We start from the raw sequence: 19,810 nt of genomic DNA on the forward strand, positions 1-19,810 counted from the left end.
TGGCAGACTTTGTCAGCTAGTAGAGTAACACAGAGCTTTACATAAAAGAACTTCAGGAATTTAAAAAAAATAAAAAATAATAGGCTCTTTTTCTTAAAACAGGTATTTGGTCCTAGAAAAACTGAAAAAAGAAGATGCTGACAGAATTCATGTGTTCAGTTCATTTTTCTATAAACGCCTTAATCAAAGAGAGAGAAGAAATCTTCATGAAACTGCAAATCTATCGTAAGTGTGATGTATTAAGTGCTAAACACAATGAAAGCCATTACAATGGAGACATTACACAAATAAAACCTGTAGAAAAAATATATGGAATTGTATTTTAGCTGCTGATGCTAGCTAGAATCTCGGAAGTCTTATCCCAAGAATCATAAATGTAGAATATGCACTACAAATCTTTTTCCACTAGTGCTAATATCATGAAAATATCCAGAAAGGTAGTCTTAAAAAATAATAATAATAAAAATAGTCCAACAAAACAAAGATTACATGGTGGCATAAAATATTGTACAATGATATTGAATATTTTTTCTCCGCTTTCAGAGTACAGCAGAAGCGACATGGGCGAGTAAAAACATGGACACGGCATGTTGACATTTTTGAGAAGGATTTTATTTTTGTTCCCCTTAATGAAGCGTAAGAAAACTGCCTTTTATTAATTTTATATAGTAGAAGTTGTTTGGATTGCCAATTTTTAAATGAAAAGCATGCTTACAGTGATTGCACTTGAAGTTACAGCAAACTTCGCCGTTTCATATGTGGAGTGTTTATCTCAAACTGGTAAAAACTTTCAAAAATGGAAGGACAGTGCAATTGTCATAACACATGAATTATTAGGAAATATGAAGATTGAGCAAAAATGAGACCTCTCTCATGAAAACTATCTTATTTTTCACCTAGCTTTATTTAAAACTTTCTCTTCTAATCTGGTTTTAGTCAGTACTGGTGGGGTTTTTTTACATTGAAACCTTTTTTTTTTTTTTTTAACTGATGGATTATGAGACCCCTCTAAAGCATTGAAGTTGCCTGCTCTTGGTTCCAACGGGGTCAAGCCCCCACAGCTGATAAAGTTTATTATTTATATTACTATAGTACCTAGGAGTTCTAGTCTTGTGCTGGATCCTGTACAAACAAAAACAGACCCTGGTCCCAGGAGTTTGCAATTTAAGTACACTTCTACCCCGATATAACGTGACCCGATATAACACAAATTTGGATATAACGCGGTAAAGCGGTGCTCCACGCGGGGCGGGACTGCGCACTCCGGCGGAGCAAAGCAAGTTCGATATAACGCGATTTCACCTGTAATGCGGTAAGATTTTTTTTTTGGCTCCCGAGGACAGCGTTCTATTGGGGTAGAGGTGTATAAGGCAAGAGATAACAGACAGATACAGACAGATTGAGGAGTACAAGGCAACAGAGAGACCGCTTTGGTCAACATAATAGGCAGTGAGGTTGCTGGTACGCAGAAACAACCGTCATCAAGTTTTTTGTAGCCCTCACAGTAAAGGAGAGTTTTAAGGAGAGATTTGAAGGTAGGTAATGCAATGGTCTTGCAGATGTTTATGGGGACTGCCTCCCAAACATGTTGGGGTAGCATGGGAGGAAGCTTGAAAGTACGTTTGAAAATTTAACAATTGGGCAAGAGAGACTGCTCTTATGGGCCAATTGGAGGTGAATACTGACAGCTAAATAGCAAATGAGAGATGATAGCTAGTGTGGGGATGGACTGTAAAGGGCCTTGAAAGTGAATACCAACAGCTTATGTTAGAATGGATAGAAAGGGGGGAACCAATGAGTGGACTCATAGAGGTGACATCAAAGTGACAGGTTAAGAAAATGATCTTTGCAGCTGTATTCTGAATGGAAGTGTGCAGGGTAAGATTGCATTTGTGAAGGCCAGAGAGAAAGATGTAGTAGGATGTGAGATGATGAGAGTGTGGCTGAGAGTTTTAGCTGTGTGGATGAATAGAAAGGCTGTATCTTAGAGATGTTATGCAGAAAGAATCACCAAGATTTAGATATAGCCTGGACATAAGGATCTAGAGACCGGTCCAAGTCCAAGGTTAGGGCCTGAGGCCTTGTCTACTCTACAGGGGAAATTCAGTCTAAGCTACCCAATTTGAATTACATGAATAGCATAACTCAAATCAACGTAACTTTGATCCTACTTACCGTGGGTCCACACTACGCGATGTCAACGGGAGATGCTATCCTGTCAACTCCCCCTACTCTTCTTGATCCGGTGGGGTATAGGAGTTGACTGGAGAGCAATCTGCGATTCAGTAAACCCACTAAATTGACTGCCGATGCATTGATCGCAGCTCGTCGATCCCCACAGACAGTTGGAGAGCAGAGGAGAAGGTTCCTTCAAAGGACATATTGAAGGAATGACTAGAGAAGTAGGAGGAGAACAAGGAGAAGCAGAGTGACAGAAGCCAAGGGAGGACAAGAGTTCAAGAACATAGTCAAGTTTGTAAAAGGTGGCTGATCAAGGAGCATAAGGATGGAGTACTAGTTCAGAAGCTATCTATGACATGGGAGAAGGAGATGTGAGTTGTAGAAGGGGAAGAAAGAAGGGAAGGGAAGCGGAGGGGAGAGTGAGAAGATTGTTGTATTTTGTCAATTTTCTCTTGGAAGCAATTGCCAAGAATCTGCATGGAGAGGGAAGTGAAAGCGGTTGAAATGCTTGTCTTCATCACTTTATCTAGGTGTAATTATTTTCCTTAATATTATTTTTAAACCATCACCTTCCCTGTGTAAGAAGGTAGACTTAGTGTAAGTTTTATACAGCAAAGGCAAACCCGTGGCTGGCTCTTACCAGCTGACTTGGGCTCACGAGGCTTGGGTCATGGGGCTGTTTGATTGTCATGTAGACAATCATGTGCACAAGCCCCGTGAGCCTGAATCGACTGGTATGGGCCAGCTGCAGGTTTTTCTTTTCTGTGTAGACATACCCTTGCTGACTTGGGCTCAGGGTAAGGGTCTGTTTAACTGTGGTGTAGATTTTCAGGCTCAGGCTGTAGCCCAAACTCTGGGACCCTCCCCCCTTGCAGGGTACTAGAGCTGGGCTTGAGCCCAAATATCTACATTGCAGTTAAATAGCCCCGCATGCCCAAGTCAGCTGGCACAGGCCAACCACGGGTTTTTAATTGTAGTGTAGACATACCCTTGGTGACTTCCTAATGGTCATCAGGAAGCGTTAATGTTAAGTGCTTCTCCAAGGACAAAAGCACGTTACCTTCTGCTCACCTAACTTCCATCAAAATGAGCGAAAATATCAAGGTCATTCTCAAACTCATTACTCCTTTTAGAAACATGAGCGGTTATTATTAACTCTTCAGCCAACTTTTTAAGAAAATGTAGACACTTATGGGAAACTACAACTGGAATAATATAAAGAATGAAAACTTTGACTAAGAACAGTGACATATTTATAAGAAGTGGTAGCTTTCTGAATGTTTGGAATACGAAGGGTGAGATTCTGATCTATGAAGAGAAGAGAGGGAAGAGCATCTTCGCCTGCAGGCTGGCTAACCTAGTGAGGAGGGTTTCAAACTAGGTTCACCGGGGGAAGGAGACCAAAGCCCTGAGGTAAGTGGGGAAATGGGATCCTGGGAGGAAGCACAAGCAGGAGAGCGCAAGAGGGGAGACTCCTGTCTCATGCTGAGAAAGAGGGACGATCGATGAGTTATCTAAAGTGCCTATACACAAATGCAAGAAGCCTGGGAAACAAGCAGGGGGAACTGGAAATCCTGGCACAGTCAGGGAACTATGATGCGATTGGAATAACAGAGACTTGGTGGGATAACTCACATGACTGGAGTACTGTCATGGATGGATATGAACTGTTCAGGAAGGACAGGCAGGGCAGAAAAGGTGGGGGAGTTGCGTTGTATGTAAGAGAGGAGTATGACTGCTCAGAGCTCCGGTATGAAACTGCAGAAAAACCTGAGAGTCTGTGGATAAAGTTGAGAAGAGTGAGCAACAAGGGTGATGTCGTGGTTGGAGTCTGCTATAGACCACCAGACCAGGGGGATGAGGTGGACGAGGCTTTCTTCTGGCAACTAGCAGAAGTTGCTAGATCGCAGGCCCTGGTTCTCCTGGGAGACTTTAATCACCCTGATATCTGCTGGGAGAGCAATACAGCGGTGCACAGACAATCCAGGAAGTTTTTGAAAAGTGTAGGGGACAATTTCCTGGTGCAAGTGCTGGAGGAAACAACTAGGGGCAGAGCTTTTCTTGACCTGCTGCTCTCAAACTGGGAAGAATTAGTAGGGGAAGCAAAAGTGGATGGGAACCTGGGAGGCAGTGACCATGAGATGGTCGAGTTCAGGATCCTGACACAAGGAAGAAAGGAGAGCAGCAGAATACGGACCCTGGACTTCAGAAAAGCAGACTTTGACTCCCTCAGGGAACTGATGGGCAGGAACCCCTGGGAGAACAACATGAAAGGCAAAGGGGTCCAGGAGAGCTGGCTGTATTTTAAAGAATCCTTATTGCGGTTGCAGGAACAAATCATCCCGATGTGTAGAAAGAATAGTAAATATGGCAGGCAACCAGCTTGGCTAAACAGTGAAATCCTTGCTGATCTTAAACGCAAAAAAGAAGCTTACAAGAAGTGGAAGATTGGACAAATGACCAGGGAGGAGTATAAAAATATTGCTCAGGTGTGCAGGAGTGAAATCAGGAAGGCCAAATAACACTTGGAGTTGCAGTTAGCAAGAGATGTTAAGAGTAACAAGAAGGGTTTCTTCAGGTATGTTAGCAACAAGAAGAAAATCAAGGAAAGTGTGGGCCCCTTACTGAATGAGGGAGGCAACCTAGTGACCGAGGATGTGGAAAAAGCTAATGTACTCAATGATTTTTTTTGCCTCTGTCTTCACGAACAAGGTCAGCTCCCAGATTGCTGCACTGGGCAGCACAATATGGGGAGAAGGTGACCAGCCCTCTGTGGAGAAAGAAGTGGTTCGGGACTGTTTAGAAAAACTGGACATGCACAAGTCCATGGGGCCGGATGCGCTGCATCCGAGGGTGCTAAAGGAGTTGGCGGGTGAGATTGCAGAGCCATTAGCCATTATTTTTGAAAACTCATGGCGATCGGGGGAGGTCCCAGATGACTGGAAAAAGGCTAATGTAGTGCCCATCTTTAAAAAAGGGAAGGAGGAGGATCCGGGGAACTACAGGCCAGTCAGCCTCACCTCAGTCCCTGGAAAAATCATGGAGCAGGTCCTCAAGGAATCAATTATGAAACATTTAGAGGAGAGGAAAGTGATCAGGAACAGTCAGCATGGATTCACGAAGGGGAAGTCATGCCTGACTAACCTAATTGCCTTCTATGATGAGATAACTGGCTCTGTGGATGAGGGAAAAGCAGTGGATGTGTTATTCCTTGACTTTAGCAAAGCTTTTGATACGGTCTCCCACAGTATTCTTGCTGCCAAGTTAAAGAAGTATGGGCTGGATGAATGGACTGTAAGGTGGATAGAAAGCTGGCTAGATCGTCGGGCTCAACGGGTAGTGATCAATGGCTCCATGTCTAGTTGGCAGCCGGTTTCGAGCGGAGTGCCCCAAGGGTCGGTCCTGGGGCCGGTTTTGTTTAATATCTTTATTAATGATCTGGAGGATGGTGTGGACTGCACTCTCAGCAAGTTTGCAGATGACACTAAACTAGGAGGCGTGGTAGATACGCTAGAGGGTAGGGATCGGATACAGAGGGACCTAGACAAATTAGAGGATTGGGCCAAAAAAAACCTGATGAGGTTCAACAGGGACAAGTGCAGAGTCCTGCACTTAGGATGGAAGAATCCCATGCACTGCTACAGACTAGGGACCGAATGGCTAGGTAGCAGTTCTGCAGAAAAGGACCTAGGGGTCACAGTGGACGAGAAGCTGGATATGAGTCAACAGTGTGCTCTTGTTGCCAAGAAGGCTAACGGCATTTTGGGCTGTATAAGTAGGGGCATTGCCAGCAGATCAAGGAACGTGATCGTTCCCCTTTATTCGACATTGGTGAGGCCTCATCTGGAATACTGTGTCCAGTTTTGGGCCCCACACTACAAGAAGGATGTGGAAAAATTGGAAAGAGTCCAACGGAGGGCAACAAAAATGATTAGGGGTCTGGAGCACATGACTTATGAGGAGAGGCTGAGGGAACTGGGATTGTTTAGTCTCCAGAAGAGAAGAATGAGGGGGGATTTGATAGCAGCCTTCAACTATCTGAAGGGGGTTCCAAAGAGGATGGAGCTCGGCTGTTCTCAGTGGTGGCAGATGACAGAACAAGGAGCAATGGTCTCAAGTTGCAGTGGGGGAGGTCCAGGTTGGATATTAGGAAACACTATTTCACTAGGAGGGTGGTGAAGCACTGGAATGCGTTACCTAGGGAGGTGATGGAGTCTCCTTCCTTGGAGGTTTTTACGGCCCGGCTTGACAAAGCCCTGGCTGGGATGATTTAATTGGGAATTTGTCCTGCTTTGAGCAGGGGTATGGAGTAGATGACCTCTTGAGGTCCCTTCCAACCCTGATATTCTGTGATTCTATGATTCTTATCAAAGCTGCCCAAAATCTTGCTTGTATGCAAAAAGCCTATAAAGAAGCTCTTTAAGCTATTTTCCTCTTTCTTTGTGCACTTGTTCAGTGGTTGGCCCTAAAGAGGCAGTATGATCTAGTTGACCGAGCACAGGACAAGGAATCTGAATTCTATTCCCTGCTCTGCGAATGGTTTGTTATGTAGCCTTAAGCAAGTCTCTTAATCTCTCTCTTCCACTGTTTTCATAGCTGCAAAGTGAGAAGAATTCTTAATCCTGAAACATGCCATTGAGCTAGAAATATGCTTATGAGCTTAGTTAAACATTGCACTGAACTTTGAAGATATCCGGTATTAAAAGGCCTTGTCTATACTAGAGAAATTTGGACTGCTGGCATGCCTGTAACATACCCATGTGTCCACACAAACTTACTCACATTGGTTCACAGACAGTCACACACTTAGATTGCACTTCCTCTGGTCAAGGCAAGTCACCATGTTGGGCTCCACTAATGTAACGCTAGCTGATTATGAAGCAAGTCTTGGAAGAAGCCATTGTACGAGCACTCTCTGCCACGCGGCACAAGGCAGATGTCTGGGCACTTGAGAGAATCTGAGAGACAATGGTTGTCGCAGCTGAAACTCTGTAATTTGGTACTTCCTGGAAAGCAGGGTATTGCTTGCTCTGAGAAACAGAGTAAGGAAAAAAATAAAAATGTTGAAGGTGCAATCCAGTATGGGCCAAGGTAACATCCACTCAGGGGCAGACATGAAAACATTGGACTTTTTTCATCTGTGGAATCTGAGGTACTATTGGACAGCATCCAGACACCCAGCATAAGGCTTGTAAGGATCTGACTGGAGGACACCATTAGGATGGTTGAGTCTAAGGCAAGAGATATTTGAAAACCAAGAGGTGCTGGAGACCATGCTGGGATCACAGGACCTATTAAGAATTTCTGGAGTTGGCAGTGAAGATTGTTCAGGTGGAAGAGTACTTTGGAGATGAGGGGACTTCTGTATAAGGTATATGAACTTTTGTTTGTTTGTTTATTTCTGCTGATCACGGCTAGTTTTGCAGGCTCATGAATGGGCGAACAGACTTCTGGGTTCATAAGATCATTGCCATAATTGTGAAACTGGCAGATGCGGTCTCAAGTGAAAGCAGAAGTCACTCCTACCATGCCCTCCAGCCTCTGCAAGTGTCCTCTCTGCCCTGATTGTGCTGCCACAGCACAGTGGCAGCTTTTTATGCCCTCCCCATTCATCCAGCTTTGCTCCACTAGATTCCAGCAGGTAGGCAGCTCTCTCTAACCTTCTTCCACTTGAGGTTGAATAAGGTGTTTCAAGTAAAGCCAAAGTTTCTGGGAACTAACAATGGCTAGCTAAGTCATGCCACATGTCCATATGCAAAACTGTAGTCCAGTAATTTTAAAAGTCAAACACTTAAATACAGAAAATGTAAAAGAAGAACTTCATTGCAACAAGCTAGGGCATCTTAGCCCTAGCATGTACTTGCATTATATCTGTTGTTTCATATGCCAGGCTAAGGTATCCGTTCAATTGGCCACCTAGTAGCAAATGCATTGTTTTCTGCTTTTTGCGTAATTCATATCAAAATTTTGGTACAAGCTCATTGTTTGCACACAATTAGAGCAGTTTGCTAACAGCCACAGTCAAGGGGCATGGAATCTCAGATCTTTTCTCCTCTTCCATTGTCCTCACTGCTATTCATTAAGAACTGGTCAATATACAGTTTTTGTACTGCTATAACTGTCAGTTGCAGGCGTGATTTTTTTTTTTAAACTGATAGGAGTTATAGTAATATAACTCCTAACGTAGATGCAGTTAGACTAATATAAAAGTGCTATACAAGTATAGTGTATTCCCGTTTAGGAAGGGTAATAAACTACCCTGCTATAACTGCATCCACCCAAGGGGAGTTGTACTGCTTTTTAACTATACCAGAATTATTAAAGCAGCACCGTTTTTGTGTGTAGACAAGGCAGAGCAGTAACCTAAGTAGAGAATGTATTTTTAACTAAAAATTTTGAAATCTGCAAATTTTTGCCAATTCAGACTAGTGTCTTTACCAATCAGACTAGAAGATGATGCTAATATACCCGTGGCCCTATGGAGCCTTCTTATGTGTGTTTAATTTTGGCGCATGTCCTTAAATTATAATCCATGAGAATAACTCAAGTGTGACTTTATCCCTCTGTCCCGCTTGTTATGTGTTTTTGTTTTGTTTGCTGGAGACTTAACTATAAAGGTTATGTTAAGGTGCCTGCAATAAATGTTTCTTTAGTCCCTTTTGAAATATACCACCCCTATCAAACCACTTCCCTGCCGCACCACACACCCGTGTGCATTGGTCCCAGTAATCCAGCACCTATTCCCAATGAGCCATATTATAAATGTTGTTAGTGTTGGTTTATGCCCCTATCATTTCAAATCCCAAGGCAGACTGTGCCATTAATGACCTAATGCATATTAAACCTATCCTTCTCACTTCAGTGACTACTATTGCACCAAGAGTATCACAGAGCAGAAAAGGAACCAGGAATCCAGGAACACAAGTAGTTGAGTGCTTGACCATCCTCTGGGGAAGGAAAGTGAAAATGAGATCTTTCTTAATGTGTGGGTTTTTGTTTTTGTTTTGGGGTTTTTTTGTTTTGGTTTTGTTTTGGTTTTTTTAAGCACCACTCTTACCGAGTTTGAGGAGTCACATACCAACATTTTATTTGTTATTTTTAAGACAACTGATTTAGCCAAGAGAACAGAGTTTCAATGAATAAATATACATCATGATAAAGGTATGAAGCTGCAGGAGCAAGAGGTACATGAGGAGTTCCTGAAAGAATATTTGCAGGTGCAAAGGCAGCAAGCACACTTATCCCAACAGTAGTCCCCTGCACTTGTTAAATATGTACCACCTCCTCAGGACAATGCCATGGTACAGGAGAGTAGCAGCTTTTGTTGGGCTGCCACCTATACTTGTATGCTCCCTTCCATACGTTCTCATAGCACTCCACTTGTGCCAGCAATCAAGACAAAGAGAACAGGAATCCCCAGCACATGACTTTCTTGTCTCTGCCGTCTGCAAATATTTCATTGTTGCTTTTTGTATTTTCCGTGGCTTCTTTTTGCAGTTGTAGGCTTAATAAATTTGATTTGTGCCTTTTATTTCTGTGTTAAGTTGATCTATCAATCATACTTCAATTTACCTTCTATACATCACCATTTCACTAGTCCCTACCCTCCCTTATACAGACTCCTACATTTAAAAAACTGATGAAGAAAAGCATATTTACTATATAAGGTGAAATTCACCATTAACAAAAGGAAAAAAATATTTAATAGCAGCAAATACCAACAGTTAGTATCATAGAACTGGAAGGGACCTCGAGAGGTCATCTAGTCCAGTCCCCTCCACTCAAGGCAAGACTAAGTATTATCCCTGACAGGTGTTTGTCCAACCTCTTAAAATTCCCAATGATGGAGAATTCCCACCTCCCTACGCAATTTATTCCAGTGATTAACCACCCTGACAGGAAGGTTTTCCTAATGTCCAACCTAAACCGCCCTTGCTGCAATTTAAGATCATTGCTTCTTGTCCTATCCTCAGAGGTTAAGAAGAACAATTTTTCTCTCTTTTCCTTGTAACAACCTTTTATGTACTTGAAAACTGTTATCCTGTCCCCCATAAGTCTTCTCTTTTCCAGACTAAACAAACCCATTTTTTTTTTTAGTCTTCCCTCATAGGTCATGTTTTCTAGACCTTTAATCATTTTTGTTGCTCTTCTCTGGACTGTCTCCAATTTGTCCACATCTTTTCTGAAATGTGGCGCCCAGAACTGGACACAATACTCCAGTTGAGGCCTAATCAGTGCGGAGTAGAGCCGAAGAATTACTTCTTGTGTCTTGCTTATAACACTCCTGCTAATACATCCCAGAAGGATGTTTGCTTTTTTTGCAACAGTGTTACACTGATGACTCATATTTAGCTTGTGATGCACTGACCCCCAGATCCTTTTCCACAGTACTCCTTCCCAGGCAGTCATTTCCCATTTTGTATGTGTGCAGCTGATTGCTCCTCCTTAATGGAGTACTTTGCATTTGTCCATATCGAATTTCAACCTATTTACTTCAGACCATTTCTCCAGTTTGTCCAGATCATTTTGAATTTTAATCCAGTCTTCCAAAGCACTTGCAATCCCTCCCAGCTTGGTATCGTCCACAAACTTTATACGTGTACTTTCTATGCCATTATCTAAATCATCGATGAAGATATTGAACAGAACTGGACCCAGAACTGATCCCTGCGGGACCCCACTCGTTCTGCCCTTCCAGCATGACTGAACCACTGATAACTACTCTCTGGGAACGATTTTCCAATCAGTTATTTCTGTCTTTCAGGTTCCAGCATGTTCAATCCCTTACATCCTCCCATGTATTGGCAAAATATGAGCCCAAAGCATCTCTGATCTGATTTGCATACCTATTTCAAACAATGTTTGTGTAACTCTCAGCTTCAGATTGTGCTTCCCAGCTATGTTTGTAAGTGCTGGATGCTTTGTGGCCTCCTTACTGTATAGTCTGTTAAGCGCTTCCACCTGGCATTCACAGATGTGCAGAATACAACAAGCAGATATTAAAAAACCCATGTTGCCAATTGTACTGTGATTGCATGTTAGACACTGCCATTTTGTGTTGAGCCTTCCAAGTGCACAAGGATGATGAAAGCACTGAACTGGGACTCAGGAGATCTGGGTCCCAGCTCAGCCACAGCCTTTTTATATGACCTTAAGCAGCCATTTAATCTCTCTTGTCTCAATTTTCCATTTGTGAAATGAGTATTATAATAGTTTCCTACCTTTTTATAGCAGTGTTGCAGGGTAAAATTGTTTGAGAGCCATTCAGGCATTCTGGTGATGGTCCTATACATGCTTATATAAACCATCCTGCACCTGCTGGATGTGTAGTTGAACCAACTTCTGTCTGCATTGGGGTATGTCTTTGTGACCCAGGTAAGGAGTGGGTTTGGAGGGTCACTGGAAAATCACTGTTGGGATAGAAATCCAGTTAATTTCAGTGATGTAGGAAGGGAAGTGTGTCCTTCAGTCTGTTCCTGAAAAGTGCAGAGTTTTTAAAAATTCTTGCATGATGTATAATGCCTGTCACCTCTGTTGAAGAACTAGGAACCAACTATGATGATCTAGTAAGACTTGCATCACCTAAGCTTTTTCCTTTAAAGTACTCCTGTTCTTCATGGAGTGGGCACAGAATGGACACTTCTTTTTTTTTTTTTTTCTTCTGTAACTGCAGCACAATTCAGGTGAACCAGTTACTCAGTTCTCTCAACGATCTCAGACATATTTGCGAGGTGATAAATTGCAGTGTAGAGATCCATTGCAACAGCATACACCGTGAACTTGCCAAACCAAACTGATGCCCGGGGTAATCACACTGATTTTTCTGTGGTCAGCAGAGCTCCTTCTGGTGGTCTGATGCCACATTTGTAAGGACTTGCTCCCCACAAAGGCACATAAAAGTTTTTGGTCTCTTACGAAGGTCTGTAGTCACTGCTGTTCATACCAGGTCTCAGACAACTCTGTATCATCATTCTGTGTCAGGGACCAAACTTAGTGCTCCACCTGGTTAGCTCCATCTTGAGGAACATTTACTCCAAGGACCAGGAAACATCTGGAGAATCCTTCACAATCATATAGGATAAATTCCAATAATTGCTCATCTTCTTTGACTCTACTTTATATGTTGGCAGTACAACTGAGAAGACCTCTGCTAGGCAGCCTGAGATGATTCACTTTTGTGGAGTTTCAGCCAAAAAGAGCAAACTCTAACTATTTGCCCTGGCCTTCATTTTGAGGATATGTCTTCTCAATTGCTGAGTTTCTGATGGAGTTGCTGGAATTTGACCATCTGCTTCCAGAAAGCCTTTTTGAAATCTCCCACAAGCCACTGTTTCAGGGAGTTTCTCTAGGAACTGTGGGATAAGTATACAGAAGACAGTTGAACTGCAATGGCTGAGTAGAGGACTGTGTGGACACAGGGCAGACTTGACCTCAGAACAGGATGGATGGTTTAGACACAACTACTCGGATGCAATTTACAGCACTACAGTCTTACTGGTTCAGCTGCCAGTGGTTCAACTGTCCAGTGTAGAGACCGCCTAGAAATCAAAATTTGAAACTGATGTTATTTGCATTCAGATGCTAGTAAACAATCAGTCTGTTTATAGAGTTGGTGATAAAGTATACAGTTAACAACACACACAAACAACACTTGACAAATGCAATACTGGAATTTGGCATAGTATCTGCAAGTAAAAAAAAACTTATGGTTGTGCATCTAGTTAGTGCTGGAAGGAATAAGAAATGGGGTAAAATGCAAAAGCACACGTGTGATTTTTCTAAAAAAAAAAAATTAGGAGCCTAAGTGCCATTGACTTTCAATGACACTTAGGCTTTCTGAGTGCCCAAGTCACTTTTTAAAATGGCCCTTAAGTGCCCTGGGAGTCTAAGTGCATTTGAAAATTTTACCCAAAGTCAGTTATTTTCTTAGAGAAAGCCACTAGTTAAAACTCCTTAGCTATGGCTGCATCTGTATAAAGCACTGTTTGGCTTTGTTTTGTTTCTGTTACAATAGCTCCAGGAGAACTCAATCAGATTACCCCCAACTCCCCAATCTCTAATTTGCTGTCACTCCACGTGTGATTGTGTGGAGATGCAGGTTCTCAGTGAAACTTGTAATGGCAAAGGGCTGAAACACCTATTGTGGGAGAAACTGGGGTTTGAATCTCACTTTACAAGATTTGTTTCTGAGTAGGTTGGTTGGTTTGTTTCCTCTCAGTTTTTTTGTTTTTGTTTTTGTTTTGGACACTGGAGTGGAAGAAGTGTAAACTCTCTTCCCCTATGGCTTCACACACTGGTGGTGGTGCTGGCAGCATTGTCCCCACTTCTTCTTCCTCTGTTCTTCCTCCACCAGAGGTTACATGGTATTGGAAGAGGTGTGTGGGATCATACTTATAATTAGAGGGTTTAGGGAGCTGGAGATTGTGGGCTGGCCATGCCAACAACAGTCAAGACTGATTGACTGAACATGCAGGCTGGGCTTCAAGTACAGAATCTCCAGGGGGAAAAAAATGAGATGCAGTTGTAAAATATCAGCTCTGCAGTTAACAAACTAGTCCACACTGGAGGAGGAAAAAATAAGGAAACTTTATATATTTAAGCTTCAGAGGAGGAAAAGGAGTATGAACAATGAGTGAAAGAAATATCCAGACAGTGTCCCTGCTTAACTAAACATATCCTATTAATGAGTTTGGTGGCTAGCTAAGTACAAGGAATAATTCTGCCTTCGGAGAATGTTATGGATGCTTAAAGCAAATCTGTTCAGGAAAGTGGAAAAACAAATCAACTCCCATCCCCAATACTCATTGCTAACTACAATTTTTGCCACTTTATTTTTGATAACTTTAAACATTAAATCAATATAAACTTACTAATTTATTTTTCTTTTGCAGTGCTCACTGGTTTTTAGCTGTCATCTGTTTTCCTGGTTTAGAAAAACCCAGATATGAACCAAATCCTCACTACCATGAAAGTACACCAATGCAAATAAAAGCATCCTCCTCAGAGAGAGAGAGCAGCACTCCATCTCCTTTGCCAAATGAATTGGATTCGTCTTCACAAAGCTCTCCTTCCAAATCTACAGTAAAGAGAACACTGAACAAAAAACTTCCTGTAGCTTTAACTGACACAAACAGGGAAATGGAGGACAGTGAGTCACTATATTGTAGAAGAAGCCCTTGTAGGGGAAAAAGTGGAATTAAGAAAGTAAATCAAATAGACAGTGATTCAGAAGAACCTAGGACCGTGGAATCTGCATGTCATAAACTTGATCATAGGACTGCAGATGAGAATGGCATGCAGAGTGAATACACAACTGCTGTACAACCTATGGGTATGTACTTTTAAAATCTTTCGATTACTTTAGGATGTAAGATTTCAGAGAGTTCATATTATCAGAAGAAAGGTATCTCAGCTGTGGAACCTTGGTTCTTCTCTCCTGTACGTATGTATTATTATACAATTTCACATACTTTTTTCTGCATTCAGTGCACAAGATGAACAACTCAGGAAATGAGGCTATTTAATTTTTGTATCCTCCATCTATCAATGTGTATGGGCCTCTCCCCATACCTGCCTTACAACACATCATCTAATCCATGCATGAGTAAGAGATTCATTTCCTCATGAGCTTTCTGTGGTATTTAACACTTTTAAGCATTCGTGTGAATGCTTCACAAAGATGTATGTATCTTTACCATTTCACAGATGGGCACAGACAGAAAGATGAAGGCCAGCATTTTCAAGTGTGTTCACTGATTTTTGGGTAGCACAGTGATTGGCTGACCAACTTGACACTTCCAGCCTGACTTTTATCTGAGACTCCTGCAGTGGCAGGGAACTGATTAAGTGCACTGGGCCGGGCACTGTTGAACCAGAAATCTTTCTGGAGAGACTTTGGCTCTAGTGCCTCAAAGACTTATGTTATGATTAGTCCCATTGACTTCAACTGGATTACTCTCAGTGAGCAAGTTCAGCACCTGCATAAATCTTTGCAGAATGGGACCCTTGATCTTTCTGATAGTCTTACAGAATTAGTGGATGGTCATAATATAGTAAACATTATGCAATTACATTTTAGTAAAGTTGTTAATACTGTCATGAAATATTACTCTAAAATAATGTAAATTGTCTTGGTTAGGAACATCTCAAAACATTCAATTAGTTTCCAGAAATGGTAGTCATAAATGGGAATGTATTTGAATTGAGAGAGATGTTTAGTGAGGTAATACAGAGATCATGTTAGGTTTGATCTTCGTATGCAGTCTTAATTATGTGGATGAGGGAGTTTAACAGATTTAATTTTTCTAGGTTTCACAAGGAATATAAATCCGGTTATTCTATAAATATAAGTATGTATGAAACTTCAAAGTTTCATTAACATTTGATTGTATAAAACTTCAGTGCACAATTGCTGCAGTTGTGTGGCTTTTTTCTGTTTCTTTCATTTACTTTCTGTTCCAAGCAAGAGACTCCCTCAGCTCTTCTGTCAGCATCATAGTGGAAAGGGAAGAGGAGGAAGAAGGAAATGCGTCAAAATATATTATTACATATTTGATGCCTGTGAATTATTTCTTAAAGTTCGATTTAGACTTCTAAGGGCCTAAGACACTTTTGAATATGGGACTTAAGGGCCATAAGTCATGTAGGTGTTTTTGAAAATTGTACCCATGTTCTCAGAACTTAAATTTGGACATGTGGTGGCTTTTTCTTTTTTACCTGAAGTTTTTAGCTTGCTTATGCAAAACATCTCCACCTTCAACCTTATTTAAAGGGAATACTATTTCAAAATACTCTACTAGCGGTAAAATTATAATGGCTGGTGAATGTAGTGGCTGCTAAAGTTAAGACTTCAAAATGATTTCTAGAATGACCCCATCTTCATATGCTGCTAACTTCCCTAATTTTAGTCTTTGTGCCTGAAATTTTCCATGCTCGATGTCTGCCTCAAAGTGAAACTTTTTTGAAAAGTTTGAACAAAATATGTATCGTCAAGTGTCTGAGTTATGAGAGGGAGAAGAAAATGCAGTTTTCCCACTATTTTGTTAGTTGTGATTTATAGGTGGCTCACAGTTGCTAATCCTTTACACTTCAAATTTGACATCCATAACATTTGTTACATGCTTTGCCCAGTTGCTTTAATAATTCATAAGATGATGGAATTACAGTAGAACCTGAGAGTTATGAACACCAGAGTTACGAACTGACCAGTCAACCACACACCTCATTTGGAACTGGAAGTACATAATCAGGCAGCAGCAGAGACCAAAAAAAAAAAACCAATTACAATACTGTGTTAAACTGCTAAAAAAATAAAATAAAGGGAAAGCAGCATTTTTCTTTTGCATAGAAATGTTTCAAAGCTATATTAAGTCAGTGTTCAGTGTAAACTTTTGAAAGAACAACTATAACGTTTTGTTCAGAGTTATGAACACCCTCCATTCCTGAGGTGTTTGTAACTCTGAGGTTCTACTGTATGTTCTAATATCCTTTTCCTCCTTACTCCCCAGGTATCTGTGCCATAGAAAAGTCATATTTTAAACTATTAAGTTAAACCCCTAGATACACTGGGCGTAGGTGAACAGCTATTTAAATGCATAGCTGTGTTTCCAGCTCCAGTTTATCACCAGTCTTGTGATAGTCTCATTCAATCTTATTTCCAGCAGGTGGGGCTTTAAGAAAAATATCAACTATCAGCTTCCTTTTTTTTTTTTTAAATGAAAGTTTCCAGTACTTTATCGTACAGAGAAGTTTGAAAACATGAAACAAGGCTCAGAAACAAGAAGACAAATAAAAAGAAACTCGTATATATTTAACGTGTGTGTGTGTGTGTGTATATCTATATACAAAATATGAGATTTTAAAACAAATCTCATTTATTTGAAGGCCTGTCCCATGACTTTTGAATGCATAGGGTTAGCAGCTATAGCATAGTGAAAAAACCTAGTTTTCTGAATTGCTCCAACTCAGTCATACCAACATTTGTGGGGGAGGGAACAGATTCTGTAAAAATACACCCCCACTTTCTGTTGCTGCTTTCATCTTTAAAATACCCATTTGGGTTAAGGGAGTGAGTCTTGACCTGTACTTCTAGGCAAATTACTTCAAAACTATGCCTTAGTTAAGTCATGTGTAAAATAGGACCAATAATGTTTTAACTCACTCTTGGCAAGTGCTTTGAATCCTACCAAAGAAAAAGGACTTTAAGTACAAAGTATTACTAGTCTTGTTTTGATAGATGCAAGAAGTAAAGCACAGAAAGGGTAACTCGTTTGTGTGGGAAAACATTGAGTACATTAGGCAAAGGTTTCATGGAGAAGAACTGAGCTGTAATGCTGTGATCAAGGAACAAGTCACATAATGTCTCTGCTTTCTCATCTGTAACACTGGTATATTTATTTCCTACTTCACAAGGGCTCTGAGACTAGTGTTTGTAAAGTTCCTTTGGAAATGTAAAGCTTTCAGGAAGTAACTTGCAACACAGAATTTTGCTAGTGGCATAAATGCATGTAGCTTAGTTTCACTAGTTATCGTTTTGGTCTAGGTCTAAAGATTTCAAATGCAAAACACTTTCTGAAATGTTATTTGTGAGGAACACTTCACTTAGTCCATTATGAGGTTATAAAAATGATGTTGTATTTGATTTTTAAATGTATGGCTATCTGTGTTTAATACAGATGGCTTGCACAAAATCAGGCTGAACTATAGCGAAGACTCCACTGATGGCAGTAAACTAAATGAAGATGAGCTTATAGATTTTTCTGAAGATCAAGATAACCAGGTAAAGAATTTAATAATGTTGCTTAGGTAATTCATAGATTCTAGGACTGGAAGGGACCTCGAGAGGTCATCGAGTCCAGTCCCCTGCCCGCATGGCAGGACCAAATACTGTCTAGACCATCCCTGATGGACATTTATCTAACCTACTCTTAAATATCTCCAGAGATGGAGATTCCACAACCTCCCTAGGCAATTTATTCCAGTGTTTAACCACCCTGACAGTTAGGAACTTTTTCCTAATGTCCAACCTAGGCCTCCCTTGCTGCAGTTTAAGCCCATTGCTTCTTGTTCTATTCTTAGAGGCTAAGGTGAACAAGTTTTCTCCCTCCTCCTTATGACACCCGTTTAGATACCTGAAAACTGCTATCATGTCCCCTCTCAGTCTTCCTTTTCCAAACTAAACAAACCCAATTCTTTCAGCCTTCCTTCATAGGTCATGTTCTCAAGACCTTTAATCATTCTTGTTGCTCTTCTCTGGACCCTTTCCAATTTCTCCACATCTTTCTTGAAATGCGGTGCCCAGAACTGGACACAACACTCCAGCTGAGGCCTAACCAGAGCAGAGTAGAGCAGAAGAATGACTTCTCGTGTCTTGCTCACAACACACCTGTTAATACATCCCAGAATCATGTTTGCTTTTTTTGCAACAGCATCACACTGTTGACTCATATTTAGCTTGTGGTCCACTATAACCCCTAGATCCCTTTCTGCCATACTCCTTCCTAGACAGTCTCTTCCCATTCTGTATGTGTGAAACTGATTTTTTTTTTTCCTAAGTGGAGCACTTTGCATTTGTCTTTGTTAAGCTTCATCCTGTTTACCTCAGACCATTTCTCCAATTTGTCCAGATCATTTTGAATTATGACCCTGTCCTCCAAAGCAGTTGCAATCCCTCCCAGTTTGGTATCATCCGCAAACTTAATAAGCATACTTTCTATGCCAATATCTAAGTCGTTAATGAAGATATTGAACAGAGTCGGTCCCAAAACAGACCCCTGCGGAACCCCACTCGTTATGCCTTTCCAGCAGGATTGGGAACCATTAATAACAACTCTCTGAGTACGGTTATCCAGCCAGTTATGCACCCAGCTTATAGTAGCCCCATCTAAATTTTATTTGCCTAGTTTATTGATAAGAATATCATGCGAGACCATATCAAATGCCTTACTAAAGTCTAGGTATACCACATCCACAGCTTCTCCCTTATCCACAAGGCTCGTTATCATATCAAAGAAAGCTATCAGATTGGTTTGACATGATTTGTTCTTTACAAATCCATGCTGGCTGTTCCCTATCACCTTACCACCTTCCAAGTGTTTGCAGAAGATTTCCTTAATTACTTGCTCCATTATCTTCCCTGGCACAGACGTTAAACTAACTGGTCTGTAGTTTCCTGGGTTGTTTTTATTTCTCTTTTTATAGATGGGCACTATATTTGCCCTTTTCCAGTCTTCTGGAATCTCTCCCGTTTCCCATGATTTTCCAAAGATAATAGCTAGAGGCTCAGATACCTCCTCTATTAGCTCCTTGAGTATTCTAGGATGCATTTCATCAGGCCCTGGTGACTTGCAGGCATCTAACTTTTCTAAATGATTTTTAACTTGTTCTTTTTTTATTTTATCTGCTAAACCTACCCCCTTCCCATTAGCATTCACTATGTTAGGCATTCCTTCAGACTTCTCGGTGAAGAATGTGTACTATTGTTCCCCTTCTGAAGAATAAAAATCAGATTGTATGTGTGAAGAGTGTTTTTAAAAGCAGTATGCAGATAGTAAATTATGTATTGTGTGAAACCTAGATTTGACATTTGTAACATTAGAACCTAGAGCATTTGTTGCTCAGTATTAGAATT

At 41.0% G+C, this 19,810-nt stretch overlaps 1 protein-coding gene across 26 annotated transcripts in view; it reads left to right on the top strand.

Annotated features, from left to right (window-relative positions):
• Positions 1–19,810, top strand: part of SENP6 (SUMO specific peptidase 6) — a 147,659-nt gene that overhangs the window by 117,821 nt on the left and 10,028 nt on the right. For all 26 annotated transcript variants that reach the window (XR_010599494.1, XM_065588033.1, XM_065588023.1 and 23 more), the window contains 4 exons: positions 103–225; positions 544–636; positions 14,073–14,512; positions 17,856–17,959. Coding sequence is in view for 25 of the 26 variants with exons in the window: in XM_065588033.1 (XP_065444105.1) it covers positions 103–225; positions 544–636; positions 14,073–14,512; positions 17,856–17,959 (760 nt within the window). In the remaining variant the exon portion in view is untranslated. The remainder of the gene's footprint in view (positions 1–102; positions 226–543; positions 637–14,072; positions 14,513–17,855; positions 17,960–19,810) is intronic.

This window comes from Chrysemys picta, chromosome 3 (genome assembly GCF_011386835.1).
Source record: "Chrysemys picta bellii isolate R12L10 chromosome 3, ASM1138683v2, whole genome shotgun sequence".
NCBI classification, from domain to species: Eukaryota; Metazoa; Chordata; order Testudines; family Emydidae; genus Chrysemys; species Chrysemys picta.